The following is a 16,162-nucleotide window of genomic DNA, read 5'->3' on the forward strand; positions in this document are numbered from 1 at the left end:
GTCAGAGGAATACACTGCCCACTCTCACACTGCTCTAGCGCCCGATCTTTTGCTCACACCCGTGTGCACGCCACATTTCTTGGTACAGAAACTCAGGAGCCACCAATACAGTGTGCAAGTCCCGGGATCCACAGTGAGGCAGAACAGAGATTGGTTTCTGCCCTGAGGTAGTGTCCACCCACTGATGCTCATGGCAAGGGGAGCCTGGGAGGACTGACACAGGCTAGCCTCGGAGAAGGTGCCTCCAGAGGATGGCACCCAGACAGGGTACTTCCACAGCCAGGCTAGGGCTGCATGCATGCAAATCGCAGGAGAAGCCAGAATGCCATAGCCACTGCCGCCATAGCCTTCTGTGGGCTTGCATATTGTCCTTCCCTTCCCTGACCCCTAGCTGAATGGGGGCTATGCCACATGACCTAATCCTTAGGACATACCCAGACCACTCTCCAGTGTTCCAGTCTGGGTGGAGGTTCCTGAAGGCTGTGACTATTGATCTTCCCTCAGACCCAGGTGAGACTCTCTCGTGTCTCCTGCATCTGGGTGACCTGGGGAAAGATGCCTGTCATGCCCCAGTGTCCTGTGCGACACAGTGAGCCTCTTGTGAGATGTGCTAAGGAGTAATCAAGGCACCGACTCTGGGCAGGTGCTTTCTTAGCGCATATTTAAAGTTGGGCTGTAGGGAGGTACCAGTTATTTCTAATGATAGAAGGAAGGACCCTGCCAGCACAGCACATGCTGGGCTCAGGCTCAGAACTCTCACGCTGCTACCCTGGGGATATCCGTGACTATGCCTCCTACTCCCCATCCCACACTGGCTGTGTGTGCACCTGTGTATGTGTGTATTGTATACACATGAGTGTATACAACCTAGTAAGTGTACAGACACCACCTTTATGTATATGCACAAGTGTGTATGCTGCTGTGTGCTCAGCTGTGCATGTGTGTGCACATGTATGTGTGCATCTATATGAACATACACACATCCAGTGAGCACGTACACACCTTTATGCATATACTGCATGTGTACTGCTGTGTGCACATGTGTCTATTGCATGCATTTATGTAAGTTTACATGCATGCTAGTGAGCATGCATGCACATTTCTGCATATAACATGTAATCTGTATGTTTCTGCATGTACCTGCATGTGGACACCTGTGTGTGCATCCGAGGGTGTACACATGCACATCAGCAAGTGCACACACACCTTTGTGCATAAGCACATGTCTATGTGTGGCTTCATGTACATCTGCGGGTGGGAGTGCATGTGTACATGCGTGATGCCAACATAAGCACAGATGTGCTTTCTGTCTGGCCCTCAGGAAATCTCTTCAGAGTTCCTAAGTTAAACTGAAATCAAGTGGTTTTTGGTTTTGTTCTGTTCTGTGTTGTTTTGTTTCTGGAACGAGCCAACGGGGCAGATCCAGTTCACTCTTCTTCAGGCCTGAAACCCAAAACCACTTGCTGCACTTGGCAGGTTCCCCGCAGAGGTAGTACCTTGCAGGCCCACGCTTCTAAAGGAAACAAAATGAACATGCAAGATCCTACTCAGGGTGTAACTTGTGCTTAACGATGGCCTGGAGAAAGCCTGTCTTCTAGCTTTCTCCAGATGAACTGTGACTCAACTGCCGTGTCTTCCTGAGAGCCCCTGGACTCACCCTTCCTACACAACCCACTCTGAGTGACTATGTCATCAATACCGTCATCACTGCCAACACTGAGCACTGATGTGGGATTCCCCTCTGTATGCTGTGAATATGTTTTATTATCATTGGTGAATAAAGAAGCTGCTTTGGTCTGTGGCAGGGCAGAATATCGCCATGTGGGAAAGCTAAACTGGGTGCTGGGAGAAAGAAGGTAGAGTCAGGCAGACGCCATGTAGCTGCCCAAGAAGCAAGATATGAGGTAACAAATCCCGAGCCTCGTGGTAAAATATAAAATAATATAAATGGGTTACTTTAAGATGTAAGAGCTAGCTAGGAATATGCCTGAGCCACGGGCCAAACAGTGTTGTACTTAATGCAGTTTCTGTGTGATTATTCAGGTCTGGGTGGCTGGGAAATGAAAGCACGGCCTCTGTTTACAGAGCATGTGCGGCCAGGTGCCCAGGACCAGAGGAAATGCCACTCTTAACTGGGCTCTTCTATCTTCTGCCCATGTGCAGATAGAGACTCTTCTGTTCCCATCCCAACACCGGCTACCCAACCTGAACCAAACGTGAGCCTTGCGTCTACTGAGAGAGCAGGCCTTTGGAGGGTGTCCCATGGCAGAGAAACAGGAGCACATGCTGAGTCACGTGTGAGGAAGGTCAGTCCCGACTGCTCACCTCAAAGGCTGGGTGGGCCTCCTCTCCGTCCCACCCGAGATCTGCACTGTCTGTCTCACACTGCTCTGGCATTTGGAATTGTGTTTCCTCTTGTTCTAACTCCCTAAGATCCTGCTATTTACGATGTCAAGCCGGTGTCTATGTAGAGCCTTCGCCCCTACATCCCAGCGTCTTTGGTAGAGGAAGGTTTTCAGCATACTACCAAAGAGGAAAGTATATGCCAAGCCAGCCGCGAACTCTTTGATCTACAACGGTGTAGTGCCTACAAGATATGCTAGGGCGATGGTGGCACAGAGCTTGGGGGAGTGGTCAGTCAGTGTTTGATTAACTTAAGGCCCACTCCAGGAGATGGAACCCATACCCGACTCTGCTTGGGTGACCAAGAACCTGAGACTAGATAGCCCAGGGACCTAGAGTAAAATCAAGTAAGACTGGTCCAGAAAAGAGGGGGAAATGTAGTGAGAAAATGACTCCTAATGACATTCTGCCATACTTGTACATCAGTGCCTTACTCAGCCATCATCAGAGAAGCTGCCTTTTCTGGTGGGTGGGAACAAATATAGAGACCCACAGCCAGACATGCAGAGAGAGAGAGAGAGAGAGAGAGAGAGAGAGAGAGAGAGAGAGAGAGAGAGAGAGAGAGAGAGAGACTTGGATTGGAACACTCAGCCCTAAATGGCATGTCTCCATCAAATCCCTCCCCTGGAGCCAAAGGACCCCTGCTGAAAAGGGGGCAGAAAAAGTCTAAGACCAGAGGGAATAGAGGACACCAAGAAAGCACGACCCTCGAAATCAACACGAGCAAAGCTAGTATGGATGGACAGAGACTGAAGCTGCATGCATGGGGCCGTCAGGAGTCTGCACCAGGTCCTCTGTGTACACACTGCATCCCTCTGTTTCATTTGTATGGGGTTCCTGGGTGTGGGGATGAGTGGGTCTCTGACACGCGACTTCTCTTGGGCTCTTTTCCTCCTATGGGTTTGTCTTGTCCAACTTCACTGTGCTAGTTTTTATCTTATTATATTTTATTTTGGTGTATTTTTAGAAAGTGAATGAATGAAAACCTAGCCATTAGGGTACAGATTAATGACAAACTGTCATTTATTCCTGCTGGGAGAGAGAAGATCCGTTTTCTCCAACCGAGTGACACAGGATATATCCACCACTCTGGGGCAGGCCTCATGTTTGGGAGTAGTTGGTCAGCATATAATGATCCCCACAGTGTCATTGTGGGTGCTTCACTTGCTTACAGCTTGGTAGGGTTTTTGTTTCCTTTTGGAATATTGTTTTATTTTATTTTCTTGGTTTTGGGAGGGGTTGTTGTAATGGGTTTGTTTGTTTGTTTGTTTGTTTGTTTTTTAAGAAAGAACTTAAAGTTGGGTGGGGGAGAGGACCTAAAAGGACTTGTTGGGGGGCAGAATATGATCTAAATATATTTAAGTTTAAAAATTGTTTGAAATAATAAAAAATATAATCCAGTAAAGAAATGCCTGAAGTCAGCTACCACAGTGTCAAGTAGGCAATAAAGTTCTTAATAAGCTGATTTAGCTCAACTGTTGTAGGCTAAACTGTGTTCCATAAAATGTACACATAGGGGTCCCAGCTCCCAGGGCCACAGGATGTGGCTTTGCCTGGCAATGAGGTCACTTTGGATGTGACTGGGATGCCGTCTACCGTGGATCTGTGCAGAATGGAGGCCACAGTGAGAACGTCATATAGGCTGTGTTTACAAACTCAGGCAGAAAGGCCTGAACAAGCACCCTAGCACATGCAGGAAGCGCACCCCATACCTTGATCATGAACCTGTGGCCTCCAGACCATGAGACAAATGCATCTCCTAGGGGGGGACCTTTTTTTTTTTTTTTTTTTTTTTTTTTGGTTTTTCGAGACAGGGTTTCTCTGTAGCTTTGGAGCCTGTCCTGGAACTAGCTTCTTGTAGACCAGGCTGGTCTCGAACTCACAGAGATCCGCCTGCCTCTGCCTCCCGAGTGCTGGGATTAAAGGCGTGCGCCACCACCGCCCGGCTTAGGGGGGACCTTTGATCCACTTGCTCGCCCCCAATCCCCAGCAGCCCCAGATCTCCCACAGAGAATGCCATGTGGACTGCAAGCAGCTTCCCTGTCCTATTCTGGGACACACGGAAGGGACAAAGTTCCTGGAGGTTTTCACGGTAACTAACAACTTTGCACCCTGCATTCACGAGGCAAAATAAAACAGCATTTGAGCATAGGTTATTCTTGGCAGTTTCTGATCCTCTAAACTTGCTGCATCCGAGTGTGCCTCCTTTGACAAAACAACCTAGAGATGTCTGAAGGGGGAATGCAGGGATGGTGCTTCAGGGCTCAGGGACACAGTGGCTATGGAAGGTCTGGGATCAGAAGACAGAGGGCACAGGACGGGGCCCAGCTCGGGGCCTGGCTCTCCCTGGGACAAGCAAAGGGCAAGACCTGCATTCCCAGAGCTGGGGAAACTTGCCAATCCCAGCTCCCGTCTTCCCTGCAGCAGAAAGCCGGTGGCCAGCAGCAGAGTAGCACCTCTCACTGCCAGTCTGGAGCTCCCGGCTTCTCACCTCCAAGGACCAAATAGAGAGGCTCCAGGAGAGGGACCCCGGCCCGCCATTTTCTTTGCCTGAGCTGAAGCCCAAGGAATGTCCCTGCCCTGCTAGCCAGCCCCATTTTGAAACAGAGCAGGACGTGTTCTTAATAAAAGACACATGGGAAGCCTTCGCTCTGCGCTCCTTCCCAGGCCTGAGCCTCATTTTAACCGTGAATTTGCAGAAGGGAAGCCCCATGCTGCTCACAATTCTCCAGCATCAGCACGTCCACGTGGCAGTGTGTCCCGCTCGGAGCCTTTCTGTGCCACACAAATGTTCAGCCCCATTTCCAAGCATCTCCTTTTTAAGGAGAAACGGCCTCACTCTTTCTTTACCCCACTGAGGTGAAAGTTTCTCCACACACATGCTTCGAGACAAGTGTGATGACACGCTGGCACTGCCCAACCGCCACCGACTTCACAGCAGACGCCGACTGTGGAGTTCAGTATTTCAGACAGTGGCAGAAGGTCTACTCCCCACACCTACCTTTGACCCAAAGAGCCAGGAACTCTCTAGATGGTGTCATCAGCCTTCACAGTCAATTTAAAACAAACCAGTCTGGGCTCAGAGAGACAAAACAATGTCAACCCAAGACATCTGACTTGAGTGTACATTCTTTTGAGTGTAGTTTCAGAATGTTTAGGGCCAATCTGGCGGCCAGAAGCTAAACATCTTATTCATTCCTCCCTTTGTTCTTTCAGAGAAGAAAGGGCCGCCACAGTTTCTTAAGAAAATCTTTCGAGAAGTTAAAACAGAATATGGTTATTGAAGTTTGCCTATCCATATTAATGCAGCAAACATGTCACATAATATGTGTGTTGATGTCCCTGCTGGCACAGCATAGGAAGCTTTTCAAGGTTTACCCTCAGAAACGAAACAGGGTTTTCTTTAAAGCCTATTTTGGAAAACTTAGTGTGTCTCATTGGGACATCTGTCTTTTATATTCTCCAGCACCGAGGTCCAGATGACAATCCAGTTCTCTTGGTGCCTTGAAAGTCAGGCCCTGCTCTTCAGTCCGTGGCATCTTAAATCATAACTTTATTGATCTGCCTCATTTATAAGCATCATTTTTCACATCAGGGAGCCAGCTGTTCGCTCTAAAATGCATGTCGTTTTTCATAAATAATGTTCAGGAAAATACCCAAAACCTATGGTGTGCTTGCAGAATTCATGTTAACCGTTTTCCGATTAACACTGCAACATGCCAACTTATGAATAAAATTAGAATGTTTGCATTTTCTGGTCATTTAACACGCATTTTGTTAGTAACAAATTGTCCTGCTTGGAGTCGTGTGTACACAAGTGTATGTGTTCCTGTGTGAGGGCGTACCTGTGTGTGTGTGTGTGTGTGTGTGTGTGCATGTACACTCCATTAAGAAGTGTTACTTCTTCCTAATTATCGGGCAGTTTGATTGCTGCATTTAACACTTTTTAAGTAACTAAGGATCTTAAGTTTTTTTGTAAACTGTGTATTGGTCAAAATCTTGAACACAGGACTTTACTATTTTTTAACACATAAGAAGAGCTGATTATCCTTAGAAGTGCACTCAACCCTTGACACTGCTCTGTGTGCTTGCGGATGAAAACAAACTTTGGTCACCCCCAGCTGCGGTCAAGGTTCACACTGCAGCGCCACCGCCGCCGGGGAGTCACCAGCCAGCAGCAGCAAGCAGACTGCTCCGAATCCAGCATGCAGTGAAGATGGATGAAAATTCGGAACCATCCCCAAAAAGCCGGGGCTTCCAGACTGTGTGTTCTGGTGGGCTTGGATGAGTGAGGAGTGTCTCTCGGTAGGGAAGGCAGTAAGTAAGTCATTTCACAGCTCAGCCCTCCCTCCGCTTTGATAGCTGCATTAGTTAAACATGCCCAGCCACCGGTCCATTCAACGCCAGGGTGAGACTGTAAAGCCAGCTACGAAAACCGCTCAGACAAAGCCATTGCAGAAAGCTGCGCGGCGCTGAGACGAGGTTTTCGGATCGGTCACGGCGAGGGGCGAAGCCGACCTCCCAACTTCACGTCAGGGTGGAGCAGAACCCCGCAGGCGCCCGCACAGTCAACTCTCCTTCCTGTGACCCCGACCCCGCCCCGCGCGTCGAAGCGGCCCGCTCCGCTGCCCCTGCCTTCAGGGCGGGTCCCCTTCGCGGCGCCCCGCACACAATGGCGCCCCGAACTCCCGCCGCCGGTCCCCGCGCCCGGCGCGCCGCCGTGTCCGCGCACAAAGGAGGAGGGCGCGCGGGCCCCGAGCCGGCGCGCGCCAGGTGCTCCCGCGCGCCCCGCCGCCCGCCTCCCGCCCGGGCCAGGGACCCACCCGGAGACCGCGCCAGGGCCACTTACTTTCTCGATGGTCCCGGGCAGCAGACGTTCGAGCAGTCTGCACAGGACCACCCCGTCCTTGAGCGAGGCTTGCAAGAAGACCTCGGGGTCCGAAATGGTTTTCTTGGGCGACTCCAGCACGCCCAGGGTGATGAGCCACGTAACGGTCTGCTCGGCAGAATTCATCGCTGCGGCGGCTCGGGCTGCGCGCACGGAGGGGGCGCCGCGCGCGATCACCTCGGAGCGGCCCGGGCCGCGGCCACCCGCGCCCCCGCCGCCTCCGCGCCCATGGGCGGCCGCGCGCCGGCGATTGGCCCGGACGGCCCAGCAGGTCCCGCTAGGCTCCGCGGGCTCGCGCGCGCCCTGGCCCGCTGTCAAGTGCCTTTTCATTAGCGGCGCAGGAACCTGCGGGCGCCCGGCACCGCCCCCGCCGCCGCCCCCCGGCCGCGGCCGCCGTCGCCCGATGACATCACCGGAGAAGAAAGACGCGGCGGCCGCCCGCGCGCGCCCCGCGCCAGCCCGGGCGCACGACAGCTGGCGCGCCCCCCGCTCACCTGCGCCGCCCGCGCGCCCCGGGGCTGCGCGCCTTTGTGGGGAGGGCTGCGCGCGATTAGTAAGCGCTTCCCAGAATGCTCTCTCGAGCCTGCCCGCCGACTGCGGGGCGCGGGCGTCCCTTCGCCACCCCGGCAGCCGGCGGTGACGGCACGCACATGCTCGTTAAATCTGGGACCAGATGGGTCTCACTCGGGCAGGAGCGAGCCTCGGGGACGCGGGCGCGCGGGCGGAGCGGCTGGCTGCAAAGCCACCCGCGGGGGGCGGGGGACTGGGGACGGGGTGGGGGCGCGGGGGCGCGGGCGACCTCAGCAGCCAGAAACCTTGCGTGACTCCGTGTGAAATTGATGGTGACGTGCCCAGCCGTCAAGAGCACAACGCAGCCTCGGGTGGGTTTGCGCGAAAAGGGGGAAACAGCGTCCGCCGGAGAGCGTGTTGACCACGCTCAGGCCCGGACCTCGGGCGTCCTCTTCCAGAGCAAAGGACGTGACAGGAGCCTGGGGTGGGTGGTGCTCACCATCAACCGACTTGGATTTCCACTTACTCCAGCCCCCGGCCCTATGCTTTCCCTGCTGGCTGGCACTCCGCGACAGTTTAAAATAGAGCTTGCAATGTCCCAGGAGACCTTCCCCTGGGCCAGGCACGCACATTCATCCTGTAACTGCTCTAGGCTAGAAGCCTTGCGACGCTGTCAGAAAACGATTAGAGGTTCTACCCTCTCCCCTATGTTCTCCCAGGAGCTTCCATCACAACCATCGATTGCATTTAATAGCATCTTCTGGCTAAGTGGCTGCATTTCTGTTCCAGACACAAACAAAGCATTAGAATAGTGTGAAATCTGTTGAGGGCGAGCTCCCCTGTGATGGCAGCTGCCTTTGAAAGAGCGCTAACCAGCCACTGCTGCGATTCTGGTGTCTTTATCACCAACAGACCCAAGCCTCTCTTTTTTTGTCCATTTTCCTGGTTCCGTGTGAGAGGTAGCCTAGGCTACCCTTCCCCGGGAGCAGCAGCCCAGCCAGTTTCCCAATCTGCTGCCCTGTGTCTGTCCAGAAAGGGGCAATGTAACTGACCATCGACTCGGAGGAGTCTACCAACCTCGCTGCTCAAGCCAGAAGTAATTGCTTTCTTTAGTGCTGAATTGAAAACGAATGGAGAACATATTCTTTACGATTTTTAAATCCTGTTAGACCAGATCTGGGCTTATCAGTAGTACGAAAGATAGTTATGTAGATCAATAGTCCTAAGGAATCCAGGCCTAGGCAGACCTAGGAGATTGCAGAAGTGGGGAACTCACAGTCAGAAAGGAGACTCACAGCCCATAGACTACACACCCTTTGGGTTTGGCAAAAGCCCCTGAGCTGCTAAAAGTTCACCTTACAGATTGCGTTCTGTTTAACTTGAGTGCGTGTTAACTTCAAACGATCATTTGGAGGAGGTCCTACTAAGTACACCGCCCACAACTGAGTGTTTTCTGGTGCTTCACTGAGCACATCTGGCATCCACAGTGAGCGCTTGGTCCCATTTCTTTGGCATTTTGTAAGTCCCTGCTACAAGACTGAGTAGAGGAGATGTCCTTCTCGTGTGGGTGAAGAAACACCAGCTGGACTGTCAGCATCTGTCACTCCAACCTGAGTCACCTGAAGAGTGGACTAGCCAGCCTCCCTACTCACTTGAGCCAGTACTCCATAATGGATCTCCCCTTAGACAGGCAGGTGGTTGACTAAGATCAACAGATAATAGATGGTAGACGCTGGATTGATAAGTGTTAGATAATACATACAGCTATCCAGGGATGTACAGGTAGATTAAGACCCTATATTATTATTGGATATTCTGTGGCTCTATTCCTTTGGAGAACACTAACACAGCACATGATAAACAGTATGACCTCTGACTGGCGAAACACATTTTCTTTGGGCTGCCTTTGGGCTTCCTTTCTGTGTGGCTGCTTTCCAGGGTGCCCTCAGAAACACCTGTGTCATTCTGGCTTTATAGGGCTTCAGTGCAGGTTGGAGATTGGTCACAAGAAGTCAAAAGGAGTGGTGAGCTGGTGGTCCCTGGGCATCGATGCAACCCTATTGGGCATGGATTCGTTTCCTGCGACTGCTGTGGTCTTCAGGAAATGGAGTAACTCCAAACAGCAGCAGAAATGTGTTCTTTCACATTTGAGAGGTTTATAAAGTCTGAGGTGGAGTGTCTGCAGTACTGGTCCCTCCTAGAGGCGTGGGTGGGTCTGTCCTGCCTCTACTGGGGCCACTAGTTTTGGGGCGCCCTTCCTTGGCTCACACCTCAACTTTCCAATCTCCATCCTGCCTTCTCATGGCACACACTTCCTTTCTATGCCTAGATCTAAACATCCCTCTTCTTGTAATGCCAGCCACAGGGTTTGGAGCCATCCTCTCTGATCCAGGATAACTTCATCTTGACTTGATGGCATTTTAAAAGACACTACTTCCAAATAAAGTCCCACACATGGGTACTGGGAGCTAGGGCTTGAACATTCTCTCTGGGGTATGCCAGCTCACAGTCAGACCATTTGAGGAGCCTCCAGGACCCCACCTCAGATACATCCCACTGGAGAACAGGACAGAGCTTCCCACCATCTCTCAGAAGAGTACGCTGCCTAAGGCCTCTCTAAAATGTGCCTGACTTTACAGGCTCTGATGTGGCCATTGGGTGGATCCTTCAAAGAATCCAGCCATCACCCTCTGTTTCAGGGGCCGTCAGTCACCCTCCCGGACCCTGGAATTCTCTGGGTGTGGTCAGTCTCTGTTGTTTGTCGGTTGAAATTTGGAAAGAGTCTTGTGTTGTGGTTGCAGTAGGGAAATCAAGGTTGGACACCCACTCCCGTTGCCCACCGGTTTCAGCATCATGACCTGTAGAGGCACGTTCTGGATTTGTGGAATCTGAAGGACACGCCGATGTTTCCGTTGTTAGTCCCGCTTACTTGTGTCTTTTAATGCCTGCTCCGGGATGCTCACATTTACGGACATCTGGTCACACCTTTTGTTCCTCACCTGCCTTTCAGAAGTATACCTGGGCATGAACCTCTAATCCTAGTGTTAGTGGGGGAGAGGCAGGAAGATCCCTGGTTCAAAGGCAGCCTGGCTACACAGCAAGGCCCTAGCTCCAAAAAAGGATATTTAATAGCAATTGTCTAAGAAAAGAGAAATCTTTGGGGGGTGGCGGTGTTCGAGACAGGATTTCTCTTTAGCTTTGGAGCCTGTCCTGGAACTAGCTCTCTGTAGACCAGGTTGGCCTTGAACTCACAGAAATCCACCTGCCTCTGCCTCCCTCCCAAGTGCTGGGATTAAAGGTGTGCACCACCACTGCCCGGCAGAAAATAGAAATTTTATCTCCTCTCCCAGACAGAGGACAAATTTTTCTGGTTGGCCAGCAGATTAAAAGCCATGTCTTCCTGTGGGACAAAGTTTGGGCAGGTTTGTGTATCCTATAGGGACTGTTTCCAGAGCTCAGGGGACCCTCATCTGTGGCACAAGCCCACCGTGTGTAGCATCGACCTGTGCAACTCCAGCTCTGAAGACACAGCGGGAAGGGGCAAGATACACATTTGAAGCCCCTGCCATCTACAGGGAATGACTCTAAGGCCCTCTGTCCAAAGCCCAGGGAGTCACACTGCTCCTACCCACAGCTAGAGTGCTAGGTAGCTGTCTGGATTGACAGGGAGGCTGACCTCTCAGTCCCCTGCAGCTTCTCGTGGTGCCTCATCTGTTCCAAGAATAACACTCCATCCCTTCCCCCTTCTATCCTGCTTTCCCTCCCTCTGGAGAAAACCCCACTGTGTCCCAGGGGTTCTATAAAAGAACGCTTCCTTTCTTACTGCTTCCGAAAGGAACTAAATTTCCCTCTGATCGTCTCCTTCACCACAGTGATACAGAAGAATGTACTTCTTAATAGCCAAGAACCTGATGTCGCTGGCCACCGACGTGATCTGGCAACAGAGCCCATAAATACCATTTCCAAACCCGGTCCATGAACACACGAGTGCCTGCTCGCCGTCTGCGAGAGTGCATGTTATATAAGCTTTTGTGCCTAAAGAAGAAAAGCTCTTCTGGAAAACACTTGTGCATGCACGGTATGTATCAAGAATAGTTTCCATGCACCCCACACCCAGGACATCCAACCAAAATCACCCACGCAAACAGAGCACACTTTCAATACAAGCCTCTGAAGGTGGGTAGCTACTAACTGAACCAAGTGTGTCGTGCAACTCCCCCCGGACTTGGACAGATAGCGTGTGTAAGGGGGGAGTAGAGAAGAGAGAGGTAGAGAGGTATGTACAGTGTATGGTGTGTGCACTGTGTGTGGGGGCAGGCTGTGGTAGGGTGTGTGGGTGCAGTATGGGGGATATGTGTGTTTGCTATGGTATGGTGTGTGTAGTATTGGTGCATGATGTGTGTTCTTGGTGTGTGTGTGTGTGTGTGTGTGTGTGTTGTGAAATGTGTGTGGACTAGGGATAGGTATTCTATAGCTATACCCGTGCAGCCACCACCACAATGTGGCTGTAGCCCTGTTCCAACCACACAGGCTCCCTGGAGCTCAACTCTAAAGTCATGCTCTACCTACTGAGCTTCTGAGTCCTTTCTGGTCCCTGCCTTTTAAATTTTCTTCCCTATGAGTTCTCAAAGGCTTATTTTTCAACCTAGTTCTCTGTAAATTCCAAACTGCTTTAGAGAGTTATGGATACTGGGCATGCAGTTCGTCTGCCTTTTTCATTTGCTACACCGTGATTTCATTCACAATGCCCACTTCTATCCTGATTTTTCCACCTTTAGCTTCGGCAAACCTGGTATATTTTTTTTCATCCTGTACACACCTGATAACTCTTGGACCAAATCATAGTGTTCAACCTTTCTCAACATGGAATTAGACTGAATTGGCAGATTACTAGGGCTTTCTCGTTGTGCCTAATTGACAGCTTCTGATTTGGTTTTATGTTTTTGTTTTATTTTGAGACAGGATATCTCCATGAAGCCTTGGTTAGCCCTGAACTCATTATGTAGACCAGGCTGGTCTTGAACTCACAGAGATCCGCCTGCCTCTGCTTCTCTGGTGCTGGGATTAAAGGTGTGTGCCACCACGCATGGCTAGTTTTTTAAGATTCATTATAGTTGTTGTCGTTGTTATGTGAGTGCTCATGAGTGCAGAGTCCACAGAGGCCAGAAAAGGGTGTCAGGTCCCTGGAGCTGAAATTACAGGCATTGTTAATCCCCTGACGTAGGTGCTGGAAACCCAACTCTAGTCCTCTACAAGAAGAGCAATCTCTCCAGACAAAGTAATGAGAACTTCTATCCTTTTCCAAGGTGGCAATAAAATTAGTTATGTGTGCAAAGTTTCCCTTCGTAAATACCTTCATTTACTCGGATGTGATTTCACTATGAGAAGCACGTTTAAATGACCTACGATCCATCGCTGTGACACATTCTTGAAAGAAGATCCATCCATGAGCAATGGGCTTGGAAACTCGGAATCTGATTTTAGAAATCACAACTTAAGGAGGGTCCAACACACCCTTAAAAAACACGGCTTCCTAGGCTTGTCCGAGAACTACATTTAATTTCAAGTCTGCCTACACAACATTAGCAAATGTGTGTGTGTAGTGCAATCCCTGTCCTTCCAGCACCACAGAACCATCCACGGTGAGCGGAGCTCCAGCTCAAGAGACCAGGGAACACAATGAGACGGAGAGTTCAAGGAAAGAGGGAGTGGGATGGCCTGGCTATGAGACGGTCACTCATCAGGATTAAAAAGGGTCGGAAGGACAGAAAGGGAGGATGGCTCTGCAGGATCCTGGCGAGGCTGGGTGGAGAGAGACGACAGTGACCAGGGTGAGTGTGGGACCCGGGGTGCTTTTAGGGTGACACTGACGGTAGCACAGAAATGGGATGCAGGGACAAGTGAGCCGCGTGTCTTCAAACAGCATCACTGTTTTTAGCCTAATTCGCTGCTAGGAACCAAATCCGGGGCCTTGCGATGCTCTAGCACTGAGCTACACCCCAGCCCAGCTTTATTGCTCAGCATGAGGAAACATTGTTGGACAAGAGCTTGGGAAATGAAAGCAGTGACCTTATGGATCGTGGTGCAATCGATAAGATACAGAGAGTGTTAAATACATGTGTATAAAACCAGGTCCAACTGTCTGTACTACTTCAGCCACGAACAGAAGAGGGTCAGAAGGGACCATGACCACTACAATGAATGTCCCATTAAGGATGGAGAATTGGGATCATTCTCTCTCTCTCTCTCTCTCTCTCTCTCTCTCTCTCTCTCTCTCTCCTCTCTCTCTCTCTCTCCTCTCTCTCATTAAGAATGGAGAAAGGGGCTATCATCCTCTCTCTCCCATTAAGGATGGAGAAGGGGGCTATCATCCTCTCTCTCCCATTAAGGATGGAGAAGGGGGCTATCATCCTCTCTTTCTCTGTCCCTCCCTCCCTCCCACCCACCACGCTCTGTTTTTCAGTTGTTTGTTTAAGACAACCTCATGCTACATAGTTCAAGACCCCTCCTGTTCTCAAGGGCTATGCACCATCATCCCAGTTCTACACAAATGCTGGAGCAAGAACACAGGACTCCCTGCTCATCAGGCAGGCACTGCTCTGACTAAGATATGTCCCCAGCCTCAATGTGTGCTCTTATAAAACCTGGTACAAATAGCCAAACAGTCTCTCCAGAAGGTCCGTGTGCCCTGCAGGTCCTCCAGCCCAGGTAAGGTGACACACCCCAGGGACACACCCCAAGAACTGTATCCCGGTGGGGTATAGGGACAGGTACCTTGACGGCCTTGGGAAACAGCACAAACCACAGAAGGTGATGAGGCCAGGATGACAGTGCTCATGTACCCAGGCACTTGACATGACCCTGTAAAGGATTCACAAGAATCACCTCTGAGGTGGACACCAGGACAGGTGTGATGACTTCTAAAGGGGAACTGGGGGCATCTCTCATGCCCTGGGGCTTCCTGACCCAGTGGGATTCATCTCAGTATCACAAGAAGAACCCACCCATGAGGACAGAAAGAAGGTCCAAGGCCCAGCTAGCAGAACGTTCTGATAGGGTGAGGCTCAAGGATTTGGATTCCAGGACTGGGGCACAGCCAGGAACACAGGCACAGCTTCTGCAGACTGTGGTAAGGGCAGTACGAACACCTGCTGAGGACAGATCTCCAGATACTAGCTAGAGCTGCCTTGGGGAGAGATCTGCAAATACCTGCCCCACGAGAACCCCCTCCGGAGGTCACTTCACAGCATCTCCTCCCAAGAGGACAGCTGTGCTGGAGGAAGGCTCCGAATTCTTTAGAGGTTGGTGGTCCAGTCATCCGGATGACACAGAAGTCTCTTGCTGATTTGGCACACAGTGCCCACCTCTTCCTTCGCTCCGTCAAGTTCTAGTTTGCAGCATCGTGGTCAGGCTTAGAAAATGTTTCAACAGTAAGCTACAACTTGCATGGCTTAGCTGAAGCAACCACAACAACGTGCCACAGAGGGCGGAGCTTAAACAACATGCTTTACCCCACATCCTTCTAGAGGTCAGAAGTACAGAGTTAGATGCCAGCATGGGAGTGGACAGAGGGATTCGGGTAAGACCCTTCCTGGGTGCAGATGGTGACTTTGCACTTTGACCTTTTGTGGTGGGCTTCAAGCTGCAGATCTAGGCTATTGCCCAGCGCTTACAGCAACCACCAAGAAATACAGCTCCTGTAGCTGTGGTCTGAAGCACTCCCATCCTCCCCTCCACATCATCAACTCCATCACCTCGTAAATGTGCAGAGTAGCCACAAGCTGACCTGAAGCTTGCGTCCCCTCTGTCTGGGTGGCCAACACTGAGATCAAGAGAGATCAAATGTTCCCCCGTGGGGTTTCAGCTGCTTCTGATGTTTCCTCATTGACTCGTAGACAAGGGACCCAGGCTGGTTCTCAAGTGTCACAGCCAGGCACGAGCGGGGACAGGCAGCAGTGCCCAGGTATCCACCTCCAGCTTGGTGACTTTGGAGGCTGGGGGATCCCTGGGAGGAGAGAGCATAGCCAGAGACACTGAATGCAGTGGTCTTGACATTGCTCGTTGCCGTGCATCAAGAGGCGACCTTCTCAGACCCCTACTGACAGCTGTCCAGAGTTCAGACATGTTCTGGACAAGGGGGAAATCTTCCCCGTGACTAAGAGGAGACGATCACTAGGGGGATTATAGTCCATGCAGTAAGGGATCACGGGTAACTCCCGAAGTAAAAACCCAAGGGATTAAAAGACATAAAGATGGGAAAGGCAGAAGCAAATGCTATCTATGACTGTCTGTGTGGGACTATGTCCTCCCACAAATAAAGAAAAAAATTATAAAATAACAGGACAACAGAGTAAATACAGG

At 51.1% G+C, this 16,162-nt stretch overlaps 1 protein-coding gene across 3 annotated transcripts in view; it reads right to left on the reverse strand.

The window, feature by feature from the left end:
• The window catches only part of Arhgef7 (Rho guanine nucleotide exchange factor 7), a 106,326-nt gene extending 98,849 nt beyond the window's left edge, over positions 1 to 7,477 (reverse strand). The window contains exon 1 of one of the 3 annotated variants that reach the window (XM_038325025.1): positions 7,253 to 7,477. In XM_038325025.1, coding sequence (XP_038180953.1) covers positions 7,253 to 7,417 — 165 coding nt within the window. In that variant the 5' untranslated portion in view covers positions 7,418 to 7,477. The remainder of the gene's footprint in view (positions 1 to 7,252) is intronic. The other 2 variants (XM_038325023.1, XM_038325022.2) reach the window with 2 other exon arrangements.
• Between the last annotated feature and the right edge of the window lie 8,685 nt (positions 7,478 to 16,162).

Source organism: Arvicola amphibius, chromosome 4, assembly GCF_903992535.2.
Source record: "Arvicola amphibius chromosome 4, mArvAmp1.2, whole genome shotgun sequence".
Lineage (NCBI taxonomy): Eukaryota > Metazoa > Chordata > Mammalia > Rodentia > Cricetidae > Arvicola > Arvicola amphibius.